Source organism: Agelaius phoeniceus, chromosome 3 (assembly GCF_051311805.1).
Source record: "Agelaius phoeniceus isolate bAgePho1 chromosome 3, bAgePho1.hap1, whole genome shotgun sequence".
NCBI lineage: Eukaryota > Metazoa > Chordata > Aves > Passeriformes > Icteridae > Agelaius > Agelaius phoeniceus.
The window spans coordinates 47,043,966-47,058,783 of record NC_135267.1 but is presented as its reverse complement, the minus strand read 5'-3'; the positions used below and the strand labels follow the sequence as shown (position 1 = coordinate 47,058,783).

Here is a 14,818-nt window from a genome sequence, read left to right as displayed (position 1 = left end):
CTGGGGGGAGAAGGGGGCTTTCAAAGATGTGTCAGAGGAGCTAGGATTTTGGTGTTATCTTGGCTGTCCAAAATCCTTTATCCTTCACAGGCAGCTCTAACCTTACAAGAAGAAAAGTCCTTACTTCCAGGTCCGGGCTGTCCTTTTGTGTGAATTCAACATAAACAATCCCTAAGACTAGTAAAATTTCACTACCTCGTGACATTACAGTGTATAATCTGAACTAATAGGTACCTTAACAAGTCAGCACGAGACGATAGAGACGAGCTGATACAATAGTTAGGGCAGGGCTTTGTGTCCTCTCTCAGGCCGGCTGACACGCACCTGTGGCTGCGCAGCGGCGCGGCCCCACGTTCGTAGCGGGCACTGTCCCCGCCGAGGCGCGGAGCATCCCTCGGGCCGCCCGCGGGCGAGCACCGCTGCGTCCCGCAGCCCCCGCCGGGCCGGGACAGGGGCATCCCGGCCCCTCCCCGGCCGGCCCCGCTCGGGGCGGGGACTCCCGAGTTTCGGCGGCGGGGGCCGCGGGGCCCGGCCCGCCGGCGGCATGAGCCCTGCGGCGGGGCGGGGGGGCGGCAGCGCCGGGCCGGGCAGCCCCCGACGCCATGCCCAAGGAGCGGCCGCTCTGGCGGGGCGCCGCTTTCCGCCTGTGCCTGCTCTCCGCCGCGCTCTTCCTCTGCCTGCAGCTGGGCATGAGGCGATCCTGGTGTCCGGAGGAGAAGTCCCGGGACGCGGCGGCGGCGGCGGCGCGGGCGCCCGCCCCGTCCCGCGGCGCGGAGCAGCGGCCGGGCGCGGTGGCGGCGGCGGCGGCGGGCGGTGGCCGTCGGAGGGTCACCTACGTGCGGAGCGGCCGGCGGGGCAGCGCCGCGCCCGCCTGCTGCGCCCCGCAGCCCCCGGACAGCCGCCGCAGGAAGGTAGGGCGGGCTCGGGGGGAGCGGCCGCCGTGTCGCGACAGGCGACCCCGGCTCCCTGCGAGGAGATGAGGGCGAGCGGGCACCCGGGGCGGAGATGGGGCTGGTACCTGAGAAAAGGCGGCCGGGAGGGCGGTGAAGCGAGATGGTGTGGTGGGATGTCGACTTGGGAAGTGGGCAAGCGACTTTTTGAGCAGTGCTGCTCAGCTGCAGGGAAGGGCGAGTGTGCTGGAGCGGGGCTGGACAAGGAGAGAGCTCGGTCTGAGAAGGTGACAGTGACCCCGAGTCAAGGTGGGCTGGCAGGCTGACGCATCCCCAACAGGATCAAACTTGGGCAAAGACCACGGCCCTTGGCGTTCTTGGCACCCCAGTGCCATTGCATTCGCAGAATCAAGAAATGGTTTTAAGACCTGGTCTGCGTGAGAATTGGTGAGTTAGTGAACGAGCTGGTAAATGAACCTGTGACAAGGTTCCTACCCTGCAAGGACTGTAAAGCCTTTTGAGGGAGTGAGGACCGTCATTAGGATCTGGAGATCAGCAAGAGTGAGGAGTGCCTGTGCTACCTTCACCCCCATTCAGCTGCGTGTGTGGCCGGTAGAGGGATGTTGCCTTCTCCAATGATCTTCGTGTCGTCCTTGGTTTTGGCAGATTCCACGCTCTCAGGAACTGCTTAGAGAAATAGACGATGATTTTGTGGAGTTTTCTTTGCAGAGTTTTAGGGGGAGAAGAGCCAGCTTTGAGAGGGGTGAAAGAGAAGTTTGTTATGTACTTTGGGGTCCTGCTGTCAGGGTGCAGTAGTTATGGTCCATGCAGAGATGTGCAGGTTCTTAAAGAAACTGGAATGTTCTTGAGGAGGAGCACACAGGATTTTGCTAGAGATGAGACCACCTTTGTGGTCAAAATAAAAAACTATTTCTGATCTTTGCCCCAACAAGAGTAAACCAATTTTCTGTGGAATGGCTAAAGCTTGTCCTTACTGCCTTGATGAAAAGACTACTTGCTAACATCCAAACCACCACCTGACCAGCGATCTCTCACAGGTCATGCATGTGGTGTCAACTGCAAATCTGCTTTCTTTTCTTTGCCTGTTCCACCCCAGTAATTATTTTTTTATTTCATGAGGAGATGGATGATGATCTCATATATAGATTGACTTCTAGGTTTGGCTCATCTTCTGTGGGAAACTGTGATGTAAAAAAATAAACTGCTACTTTCTGCCTCTGGTTTCCTGGAAGGCTTAGAAGAAATTAGATAATCCTTCACCATGCTTCCTTGACCACTGGCAGTGATGAGAACAACATTGCCACATATTTGTTCAAAATAATAACTATGTGGTGTTCTTTTGTGCTGTGGTATTGATACCACTTTGAGGTACCTAGGTCTTGCAGTGCCAGTTTTTGTGACTTTTGTTGTTGATGCTCTGCTACTTGACGTTATCCTAAAGCACAGCTTTTAAGTGATTCTAATGGTGGAAGAATTTCAACATTAATGGAGGAAAAAGCCTGTAATCCTGTGGATTCAGAGAGTTTCTTGAAAATATCCTAAGAATGGCATCAAAAAACAACGGGCAAAATTAAAACACATCCTAATTTAGTTAATGATTTTTGAGGAAATCCTAGTGGGAAAGTGGGGAAATAGAGGAGAGCTGAGAGCTGTTACCTGAGAACTGGCAGGACCTTGCGGTGTTGGAGAGCTCGAGGCTCTGGAAAGCCCAAGTGTGTTTTGGTGCACCTCCAGGTGAAGTGTGTGAAAGAAATATCACTGCTGTTGTTTGTGGTGTTGGGCATGTTGCTGCTGAGGTCTCATTTGAATCCCTCTTGTTAAGTCAAAAGAAAAATATTAGTATATATAATAGAGGGTGGAGTTGTTGCCAGGCTAGGTTTGAGACCATCAAGTGTCTTCTGTGTTCAGCTATTTGACTTGAACATGTTGCTTCAGGCTAAGAAAAATCTACTTAAAGATAGGGTTTGGGGATAGCAGAACTGTACTTTGGAATAGAATTGTTAAATAAAAATATAGGGGAAAAAGCAATGGTAAAATAAAGTGGAAGTGTTCTGTGCTCTGAAATTTTTTCATGAGAAGAATCACAATAGAATCACAATAAAAATTTAATGGGTGATAAGTATTTTTTTTTTCTAAATCAGGAAACATGGTATTTCACATCAGACTATGATGTATGACAAGATGGGGGCATTTACCAAAAAAGGCTACTTAAATTGATGGTCCATGGCTTCTACCAGCAGCTCTGGAGAAAGCCCTCAGGGTGCCACGACTGCCAATGTGCTGTAAATGCTGCCTGGAGGAGAGGGACAGGCTCCTTGTACAGATCTGTGCTACATCGGATTGACATTGCTTTTTGCTGTGGCTTTTATGTGTTTTCAGTGTCTTCTGTCTGTCCATAAATTATTAGCAGTCCATTCTTAAAGCCTGCAGAGGCTTACAGGAGTTTTTTCTCTCCTGCTGTTTATGGGGATGGTGTTGGAATATATTGGGATGTGTGAGCCAGCAGGATGGCAGCAAGGAAAAATCAGCGAGGCCAGACTTTGCTCTGTTTTCCTAGTGCCTCTAGGTTATAGCTCTGCTCACACTTACATCACTGAATTAATGCAGAAGACTGATTAACAGAGTGTTTCCATAGATGAAGCTGAATATCCTACTTTGTGGCTGTATAAAAAAAAAAAAAAATTGCAAAAGCACACAAGGAAATTATTTGGTGCCTGCTTTGAATCACTTTAAAGTTTCCTGAGCAGGGCTGTGTTATTTCCCAAGCACAACTGCAGTCATCAACCAACACCAACACCACCAAAAGAGGAAAAAAAAAAAAAAAAAAAGACACAGGATGGGAAAGATGGACTCTTGTCCATAAATGGTCCCAAAGTCTGCAGGAAACTGCCTGTGCTTTTCCTGACCACTGGTGAGGCTCTGTCAGTGGAGACCATGGCTGTGCAGCAGTGGGAGGGTTTGACCACCAAGGTTCCAAGCTCTGTTTGTGCCTTAAATGCATACATAAAAAATGTTAACTGAAAGGGGCAGGGAATAAAGTAATTTAGCTATGTGGCATCTCTGGGAGCTGCTGGAGCTGCCTGTTGTGGTGCTTAAGGGAGTTGTGCTGCTCCCAGCTGTTTTGCTCCCAGTTGAGCCTACCAAAGAGCAGATGCTGCTGCTCTTGCTGACAAATAACAAGCAATATTAGGCATTGACAGCATTTGATGGTAATCTGAAGAATCAGATTTGTTGTGCTGCAAGAGTAAAGCAAATGGAAGTTCATAGTCCCGCTTATATTTGGGGGAAGTTCACAATCCCACTTAAAACTGCATTGTTGCTAATAAAGTTGTGGTTTTAAACTGTGATTCTGAGATCTGGTTGTGTTAAGCACTGAGCTGGTAACATATGCAGCAGGTAAAAACTCCAGCTACCTGGAAACACACAGATTCTGCCAGGTGTACCTGCCCCTGCAATAGTTATTAGCAGGGTGTGCACCCACACAGTGCTGTGGAAGACATGAGGTGTGTTTTAAAAGGTTATTCCAGGGTGCCATGGCAAAAGAAAAAAAAATATTGCATTTGGAATTTGAAGTAACAGCAAATTCCTGTCACAATAATTGCAATAATAAGGTTATGTTGGCTCTTGTGCACTGAATTTGGGAGGAGCCCCCTTCAAGAGTCTGGTTGAGAAAAGCTGGAATTCCTTGCCTTCTGGGCAGATTTATTTCCATGGAGGTGGGGAGCGTGGTATGCTGCCAAACTTAACCTGATGTTATTTTGGATGCTCTTTCATGTCATATCTAGGAATATAGAAGTATTTACCTTCAGTGATTAAAAGCAAAGAATAAGATTTTGCTGCTGGGCCCATGTATACTTTGCCTGGGATTATAATGTAATTTGAAACATGATGTGTTATTGCCTAAAACCAAAAACTCTTTTGAGATTATATTTTTTTAGGTGTTCCTTTTACTTGTATACATTTGTCTTTTGGTTCATTATAAATGCAGACTAATTATCTTTTGATGTTTCTTGTTGGATTGAAGGTTGTGGTTGTCTTTAAAAGGTTACTGCTCCTCTGCAGTGATGACTGATAACAGTCTCATCTTTAATTGTTTGCAAATTATTTTGGAGTGATGTTTTTGAAATTACATGGAATAACACATGTTTGGCACTTAGTAATACAGCAGGCTCATAAAAACCTCATTTGATTTACGTTACACTATTGCTAAGATTTTACTTAAATTTACATTTGGGTTTTAACTTTAGAATGACAATGCCATTTACATTGGTGTTGGTGATGGATGTTATGCCAAGAGCCCTTTTTAGTTCTTCTAGAAATTTGGTTTAAAAAATGTAGTGGATGTTTTCATTACCTAATTGCATGCATAGTGTCTTCAAGCTGGCTTCACATCTTTAAAAGTACAGTAAGTTTTGGATACTGTTTTTATAGGAAGTTACTCTGACTCTTCATGAGGAAGAGCCAAAATTCTTGGAGAAAACTTGGTTATTCTGAAGTTAAATTGATCCGTCTGTCTTTCTGAAGTTAAATTTATCCACCTGTCTTTCCACATCCCATGGTGTAATAGCTTGTCTGTTTTGGATTGGGATTTAACTTTTATAAGTGTATTAATTCTGTGTGCCTGGAGCAACAATTTAACATTACAGCAGAGTTTGACAGGGCAGGGCTTTGAGAACTGTGCAGGGAGTGCCACCAGGCTGTGTCTGCAGCAGCAGATTTACCCTGGCTGAGCCAAACCAGAGGAGCCACAGGGGTTAAAGTGGCCTCTTGGATCTCCAAAGATTATTCCAGCCTCTCCACCTGTGTCCCAGCATGATGAGCTTCACAGAGTGCAGTGCTGTTCCCTAAGTGCTGTGTTGAGGAGTGAGTAACATCCTGCCTTTGATGGATGGGGGTGGCACTTGGGATGCTGCTGCAGAGGAGTGCAGAGCTGAAGAGCTGGATATTGGTTATTCCTTGGAGTGTGCTACTTCTGGGCACCTTCTTTAATAACAGGGTTTCATTCAGAGGAAAAAAGGTGTTAAGAGGTGCAGGAAGGCAAGCTTGCAGGGAAAACCTGAAGTACTGGTACTTGTTTTAATAGAGAAAAGTAGGTTTTGAGGGAATGTGCCAAGACTCTTCAAACTAAAAAAAAATAATTTTTTTGAAGGACATAATGACCGATTGTTCCCTAGGTCCACTGGAAGTAGGACAAGAAGTAACTGGCTTCATTTTCAGGCAAGATATCAGGAAAATCTTTTAACTCTGCAGCTCTCAATAAAAGTTTATTCTGTTTATTCCTCTGTAAGGAATGGAAAGACTCCTTAGAAAAATATGAACTGTGGGTATCCACAAAGGGAACGTCTAGGAATGTTTTCCTTTATGCTTCAGAGCAACCTCCCGAGTCCCTCTGGCTACATTTACCTGCTCTGCAATTAGAGAAGCAATCTGGCAGATACAATGTGATTAACCAAAATGGAATTTAGCCTGAGCAATGATCTAACATCAGTGGAATAAAAAGAGGTAATGGGGTCTTTTAGGACTATAATAAGCAATCTTTGCCCTGGCTTAATACCTCTCACTAGAGAGACCAGACCCCCCCATGATTGTTCTGTGTTATGACTTAGTGGACCCCAGAGGAAGGGACACTAGTGGACAACTTTTTTCCCTGCAGCACTTGGAGGTCTCTTAGCAAATATAAACCAACCCGAAGTTGCTTATCTGGTAAGATAAGCACAAGATAGGAGCTTGTGGCTTCAATCTGTTAGTACCTGGGGAACAGCCTTTGTCTGTTTTTGCTCAAATATTTGGGCTAAGAGCAGAGACTGAGTGAGGTTATTGTCTTTGGAAGAAAAGAATAAACTTTTATTGAAAGCAATTTTCATCAGCTGATAACTAAATCTGGGAAACATCAGCCAGCTCTGCCCATAAACAAGGGCAGCTGAGGTACCAGAAGTACCCAAACACAGGAATCCTTCTCCAAGTAGTCAAGCAATGGCAATACTGGGCTTTTATTGTATTTTAACTGCAGATGAAATGTGTTTATAGTATACCATAAAGAGGAAATGGCAATGTTTTTTCTGACAATGATGTCACTTGCAAGCTTGTGAGGTAAATGATTACTAAGAATATCCTTGATTCTTACACACTTTTTATTACCTGAAATAGTTCTTTCTTCATGAATTTTTGAGAAGCAGATGGGGAGTATTATTCTTCAGAAAGTCATTACAATGTTATGAGACTTTATATCCAATAGCATAGATTTCTTTCAAAATCTTTCCAATGCTAGCTTAAGGTTTTCTTTTGGCATATAAAGACACGAGAAGTTTTTCTAGGTAGCTGTGGCACAGAAGAAAATAAATCTAGGTGTTTAAGCCTTCTCTTTTAAGGGACCCAAGGATTGAGGTGGTAATTTAGGCCCCACAGATGCCTTGTTCTGTGGGGCCATTACAGTTGTGCCATCATTTCCTTGAACCCAGAGACTTAGTTCACAGGCCTTGTACAAAATGTGAATCCTTTATAACTGCTGTGGCAGATCAGAAAAAAAAGCATTCCTGTTTGCTGTGTTCAGCTCAAACTGTCTCATGGGACTGCTCTGGGGGCCAAGTGACCTGAACTGCCCAGTAGCAGTGGCATGGTTAGTGCCAAAAATGATCTTTCATGTTTTGAAATAAGAAGTGAGGACAGTTTTGAGGGCATACAGCTTTCCTTGCTCAAGCAGCTCTCAAGGTGGCCAATCTTTCTACATTCTTTTCTAAAATCTCCTTCTGTGGAAAGAGAAGAATCCAGAAAGAGAGATTTGGACAGGTAAAAATTCTGCTGGATAGCCCTAGGGTTTTTACTTTAAATCCCCATCCTTTATCTGCCTTCTTAGGAGACAAGTGTTTAAGTTCATTTCTAGTAAGGTTTTCATGCCGGTTTTTTCAGTCAGTTCACATCAGCATTTACTCAGCCAGCCAGGCTGTTAACAGACATGTGCCTGCTCAGGGCTGCATGCTAGGTGCCAGCATGCCAGATTTCTCTCTCATGCCACTTTCACTGAGCTGTGGCCACAGTTCACACCAAGGTGCAGCTGGGGATTTTTGTTGTGAGCCAAACTCCAGCAGCCCCTGACAAGGGGTGCAGCACTGAAATCCTCTGGTGAAGAACAAAACCTCTCCCAGCTGCTTTGCGGACTCGTGCAGACAGTGTGATGAGTGCATCATCACTTCCTACAAAACAGATGTGGAATTTGGAGATTTAGGTAGCATTAGGGAGGGACCTCCAGCCTTTGCTCAAGCAGTCTGGTTTTGTTGTGGTAGATCAGGCTGTCCTGCAGCCTGCAAGTGGGGGCTGCCACTCGTGGCACAGATTAGATAAAAGATTTGACATGTAACTGTGAGAGAGTTTGTGTGAACCACCATTAGTCTTTGATGGCATCTGCCACACAGCCCACTCTTATCTCTTGTTCTAATATTAACTTAGAGCTGAGTTTGTCTTGGATGGCTGCTCAGTGCTCCAGAGCTGTGTGCAGTGGATGTGAGTCATTTAATCAACTGGAGTGTTTTTGTAGCTAGAAGATATACACCAAGATACTTTTGTGCATGATGAAATGTTGTCCAGAGCCCTTCCATGTTTGTAAGTCTGAGATCAAATGACCTGCAGTTCAGTGGAACAATTAAAAGAGGGAAAAAGAGGTGCGATTCAATTTTTCTTTCAGTTGTGGTAAATAGCATATGTATCAAGCAATCTGTATGCATACATTCACCCTAATGCTGTTTTTTTTTAGTGTTTTTGCCTACAAAAGTGACAGGGTGATGTGCTGCCCTATTTTGAGTTAGCCAGTCCCTCAGGGTAATAGAAACCATGTGCACAAATGGACTGATGCCTAGGGTAACAGATGAAAGCCATGATTTTGAACTTGCTCTCGTGGCAACAACTGGGTCAATTTCAGCAGGAGATGGTGGAAATGTTCCCAGATGTTTATGCTAAGTGGAAGGGCTTGGATTTTTAATGACATGTTGTTTCCCCATCTGATCTTCTCTTCCATCTTCAGTAGTGTTGCTTTTGAATGTGCCATCAAGCTCAGGTGCCCCCAGGAAAGGCTCTGGCTGCAAATGCTCATGAACTGCACTGGCAGAGAATGGGTGGATGGGTTCCTTGCTGACCCCTTGAAAAGCACAACTCCTAAGTGTGGTTCTGGGGTAACACCTTGGTGATTATTTTGCTCTCTTATTGATTTTTTGCAACATTTAAAAGCTAGTGTTGTAATTTATGTCCATCCTGACACATGTGTAAATAAAATAAAAAATCCTTTCCTTGTGTCTTTGTGTAATGATAAATGTAGTAGTTCTAGCAGCTGTTAGAAGACAAAAATCTTGCTTCTCACCAAAATCTTCTCCATCTTCTTTGCAGAAAACGGCTTCGCAGAGTTCTTCAAAATTCAGAACAGAATTGTTGTGATTTTGTAAATCCCAAATCTGGGGTACTTGTGAGAAACATTATTCCTGCTGCCACCTCTCCCCATCATGCAATAGGGACTTCTCTTGCCTCTGGCAGTGTAGGATGAGGAGGACTATGCAGTGGGCCATTGGCTTTGGAGTCTCCTGGGACTGTCAGGTCAAGCCAACTGCTTCAGATTTTGTGTAGAGAACCTCTGGGTTTACCTGCCTGTGGAGGAAAGAGCTGACCAGCAGCTCATTTAACAAGTGACCCACTGAAGTTTGCTTTGGGTTACACTTTCTGATAGGTTTCAGATGCAGCTTCAGGCGCAGTGCTGTGAGTTCTTCTGGAAGAGACAGGGGTCTGGGTTCTTTCCAGGACTGACCTTGTGGCTTCTGCAAACTGAAGGAATTGAAACCTCTGCCCTTCTTGCCCTGTGGAAGACAAATCTCTGGGCCTTGAGAGTTTAGCAAGGAAACACCTACAAGACCCTGATAGGCAACTTGTTTGTCTTAGGGATATTGCTGAAAATCCATTCTTGCTATTAGTTTTGATGAGGTAGGGTCACTTTTTGAGTGTGTGTTTCTGTGGCACGTTGGTCTGCTGGCCAAAATTACTGCAGAGAAGCAAATATCAGTGATGTGCCAGGGGCTGGACCTGATTGGGAAAGGTGTGCATTTGAAAATGATGTTAGAACCAGCAGACATTAACATCACAGAGTTGCTGTTGCTGCTTTGGCCTCCCCCTCTTGGCCTCATCCATCCCCAGCCCTCTTCCTCATTCCTCTCCCAGCAGCTAGCTAAGTCAAATAATCAACTGGGAGCTTCAAAGTCAGTGCCCTTTTTTTAGTATCCTCTTTCATATTTTACAAAGAGACACTGTTTGAAATGTTTGGGGGAACAGATGGTAATGTCTATTGATATGGCACGTAATGTTAGAAAATATCTGCCTCTTAGAAGCCTAAAAATGATAGGGATCAGTTCCAAATCTTTCCTGCTCCCTGCAGAGTGGACAGCAGTAGTGGAGGAGTGAGATTTATCCAATAGGTAAACACCACAGGGTAAGCTGTTTGAAAAACACCAAAATTTTTAATACTGGTGCCCTGCCTCTTTTTGGGCTTTCCTCATGGTTGTTCTGCAGTACTGAAACTTTCAAAGAAATGAACTTTGTTTCATCTTGAATAGGGTGAAGCAACAACATTGTGTTCCTTTTCCCTCCCTCTTTTGAGAAAAATTAAACAAGAAGCAATTATGTGTCAATTGGTTGCTGCTGAGCCGATGTGTTTTTTCTTCATTAGATGTCTTGATTAATGGTTTGATCTTGCAATTATTATTCATTATGAAATCCGTGGGAATTCTGGGTGCATCATGAGTTCAGGGTCAAACCATGTAGTTTTCAGTACTTCATCTGTATAATGCTCAGAATTAGTGATAAAACATTGGAAAATATCCTTGATTAAAGAGGACGGTACATGTTTGCCCAAGCCCATCCTCCATGGGATTGTGATGCTTGCTTCTATACTTGTCTTGAACAAAAAATATTTCAAATTTGTGTGCTTTGAAATGAGCTTGATTTTCTTCTCTATAGACTGGAAAATAAATGTATCATTTTGTACTTAAAATCCTAACAACTTGTAAGCCAGCTGTTGTTTCCTTTCTAGACAGAGGGAACTCCTTGCCCAACACAGTTTTATTTTATTTGGAAGACTTTTCCATAGCTCTAGACCAAGGGCACTAATCCATAACTATATTAAAAAAAGAAAGGGAATATGTTTAAAGCTAGGATACATTTCATTCTGTGGAATTCCATTATCTAATGCCTTTATGAAATAAGGAGTTAAAGAAGAAAAAAGTGAACTTTGGCTTTTTGAGTCTTCCCTGGCTATCCAGTAAAACCCGGTTCAACCAAGTGAACTGATGGTGGGTTGAAGGAACAGTACCCTCAGTACCTGTTGTAAATATTGTCTATCTTGCCTTAGGGTTTTACACTCTGAAATCCAAATACCTATAGAAGTTACTCAGCCTTTTGGTTTACCCATGGAAAAGAGCTCATATTTACTTGTTTTATGAGATTATAGAGGTATAGTGACAAATACTGCCCTCTCCTGCTCCCTGGGCACAGAGGGTTGTCCTGGTACTTACCCAGGAGGGGAAGGTCAAGAGGAAGGGGTTTTCTGAAGCTTCATGTCTTCCTTTAGTCTAGAAGGTGTGGTGGATCATTTCTGTTTAGACATTTGCATTCCACTTGGATGAGAGAGAAGGCTGCACAAGTGTGAAATGCTCTTATTTGTGTGAAAGCATTGGTTTTACTCTAAAGCACCTTCTTTTTCCCCAGTTCTTAGCCTCAGGCAGAGGCTCTGAAGTAAGAGGATAGGCTGCCAGAGGCACCCTATATGTAAATCACAGTTAGAGTGCTGGAACATGCACAAAATAAACTCAGCTTATCTGGCTAGCTGACTATTTACTGATGAATTCTGTTTTTTGTACTCTATGGTTTAAATTTTGCAGTGAAGTCAACCTAGAGGAAAATAGCTTTTTTCCTTTATTGAATGGATTATGACATCCCCATATTTCTCGGCCAGTGCACTTCAGCTAAAGCAGTAATGAATACAGGCTGAAACCACGGCCTTGCCTCTGCTTAGAAGAAACTGAATTTGACAAGCAGTGACCGGTAGTTGCTGTATCTGTTCCTTGCTGTTACCCTTGAGTGTTGGCAAAGGCATTCGGGCACTGGAAGGAATTCAGCTGATTGAGCTGCTTAAGCAGTTTTGAGAATTTACTTCCATAAATTTCAATCTGTTTTGGCTCCTGGTTGTATCTCCATTAGATATATTATCATGCTGTCAGCCTCTGGATAGCGCAGGAATGCTGCTGCCCAATTTATTTATTTTATTTTAGAACCGTAGCAAAGAAATCTCACTTGGCTATTTTCAAAGCTGTATGTCTCTTAGAGTAAAATCAATCTCCCTTTTAATAAATGTGCATTTCTCCCATATGTTGCTGGGATTTCCAGTGGCAGAGCTGTTAGTCTCTGGTGACCTGTGAATGCCTGAGGAGAGGTTCCCCAGTGCAACATTGCCCTTTCCTACCCCTGCAGCCCCCAGATCCTTTGGCTGCAGTGGATTTATTCCTCAGAGGTAGTGAGGAGTGGTAGTTATGCTGTGTAAATTATGAATTAGATGCAATGCTTTCTGAATTCATAAGTACTTGCAAATTAATATTTTGGCAAGTCTTCTGAAACCCTGCTTCCTGTAAGTCCCAAACCTGCACTCTGGGTGATGGTGAATTTACAGGGGTGTCTAGAGTGGCTAAAGTAAACCTGGCAAATGAGTTCCCAATATCCCAGTACCTTTCTGGGGAATTCAGGGTTACTATTTGAATTCATTGGAGCATTAGTCACCTAAATTCCTCTACAGATGTGGCTTCCTCCTGTTAATTTTGGAAGCTGCTCTTTATTTCACTAAATCCATTTCTTGATTCTTAAAGTGATGTAAATTCTGTCACTTGAAGTCAATGGCGGGCGTCTTTTTTTTCTGTGCATGCTTTTCTTTTGAGATCGTTGTTTAGGGGAAAAGACAAACCTGAAAATAGAGTTGGAGGGGGGGCTTTGTGTGTGTGAAACACAGGATCTCCCAGGGCATCGAAGTTGTTGGTGTTTTGCATGGAGGTCACTAGTGCAGCCCGCCTGCAGGTAAGGGCAGCTGTTGCCCCCAGAGCAGTAATTTGTATGGATGTGGCTGCATTTCACACCTTCAGATGGGAAATGAGAAGAAAAAGGAGCAGAAAATAAACATCAATATTAACAAAAGGAAAGCAGAGGTGAAATGCTTGGTGATTGCTGCCTTTTCAGGGGTTGTTATGTATTCATGTTCAGACTGATTTGCTCCACTAGAGTAAAGACTCTTGGTTTCAATTACCATGCAGTGACTGAAAGCTTTTCTAATAAGAATTGAAGTCAGAAAATAGGTTTCTTCATTTCAATGTAAAACTTTGCCTTTTTTTCCTTTTCCCTGCTAAGTCTAAGAGTTTTACTTACTGGTGCAAACTGGAGCCTTATGAAGCAAGTACTGATAAACTGCTTTTAAATGGAGCCCTCTGGGTGATGTTTGGAGCTTCCTAAATTGACTCTTGCAGCACTCACATCCTGCTTCCAGGCAGACATTTGTGTGCTGTGCTGCAGAGACTTGGAAAAGATGATGCACAGAGAGTGAGGAGCTAGGGGAGACTTAATTGCATCCTAGACATTCCCTTTTCCACAAAATTAAACACACATGTCCAGACATAGAATTCTCCACATACAGATCGTGTTGGAAACCCATCTGAATTTAAGACACACACTCATTAATGCAGAAAGCACTCTTATCACGGGACTGCTTTCCATAGGCAGGATTTTCTTTCCTGAGCAGCCTTCCTGCATGGGAAAGCTGGACTGCACGTGTGACACATTGCTGGCTATCTTGGCACAAAGCTATTGTTCCTCAGCCTATTGAACATCAGATCTTTGGATAAGATCATGGAGTGGATCCTCCTGGAAGACACGTTAAAACATGCTGAGGATGGGGAGTTGTTTAGGCACAGCCAAAATTGAAAGGTATTGATTTGAATTGGAAAGATATTGATTTGATGGATAGACTGGTGGATGGATAAGGAATTGGTTGTAGTCAGTGGCTCAATGTCTAAATGACAAACCAGTAAGGAGTGGTGCCCGTCAGTGTCTGTACTGGGGGCAATGCTGTTTATTTTGGGCAACCTGACCTAGTGGAGTGTGGGCCCCATGGAAGTGGATTGTACTGGGGGATACTTAAAAGCCTTTTCCAGCCCAGACTATTCTGTGGTTCTGTAACACACTGCAGATTTTTTAGCTCTGGAGTTTGCCTGTGGCAGGGGCTCCCTTTGTGACCTGCTCATTTCACTGCTCCAATGTGGTGCCTGCAGAGGACAGAGCAATCCAGAGGTGACTGGGTATGGAGAAGGCTGTGTGCATGTGTGCAGTGGTGTCAGAGATGTTTCTGCCTTAGTTTAAATCAGAAAAGTAGAAATATGGAGACAGGTTTTCTGTATATTAATTTTTTTCTTCCGTTCTTTATGGACTTTGTGCAATGTGTGGAAGTTTCACTGTTGGAGGGAAAACTCTCAGTTTAGCAGAACTAGATGTCAGCTGCTTTTCCCTGTGATTCCCTCTATGCAGGCACACACATGCAGAGGAGGTGTGTATTAGGAAGTTTTGCACTATGGTTTCTTCAGAGAAAACCTCATATGTTTAAGAAAGACAAACTGCAAAGAAAAAAAGAAAATAATAGTAATATGAAAGAGAAAAGATAGGAAAGAAACAGTTCAGACATGTAGGGATGGAATATCTATAAAGCCAGTTGTGTTAGAAATTAGTTCACTCAAAGCTTTAAATATGAGTCAGTCACTTTGTAAGCCTGTGTTTTAAATTACAGCTGGCTGAGCCTGTGTGTGTCCCTGCTGCTCCTACAGTAACCATGTGAGGAAGCAGGTTTTTAC

General features: G+C 43.9%; 1 protein-coding gene across 1 annotated transcript in view; it reads left to right on the top strand.

Annotated features, from left to right (window-relative positions):
* Positions 1-393: 393 nt before the first annotated feature.
* The window catches only part of METTL24 (methyltransferase like 24), a 45,698-nt gene continuing 31,273 nt past the window's right edge, over positions 394-14,818 (top strand). The window contains exon 1 of the mRNA XM_054630194.2: positions 394-911. Within this exon, the coding sequence (XP_054486169.2) occupies positions 603-911 (309 nt within the window). The 5' untranslated portion in view covers positions 394-602. The remainder of the gene's footprint in view (positions 912-14,818) is intronic.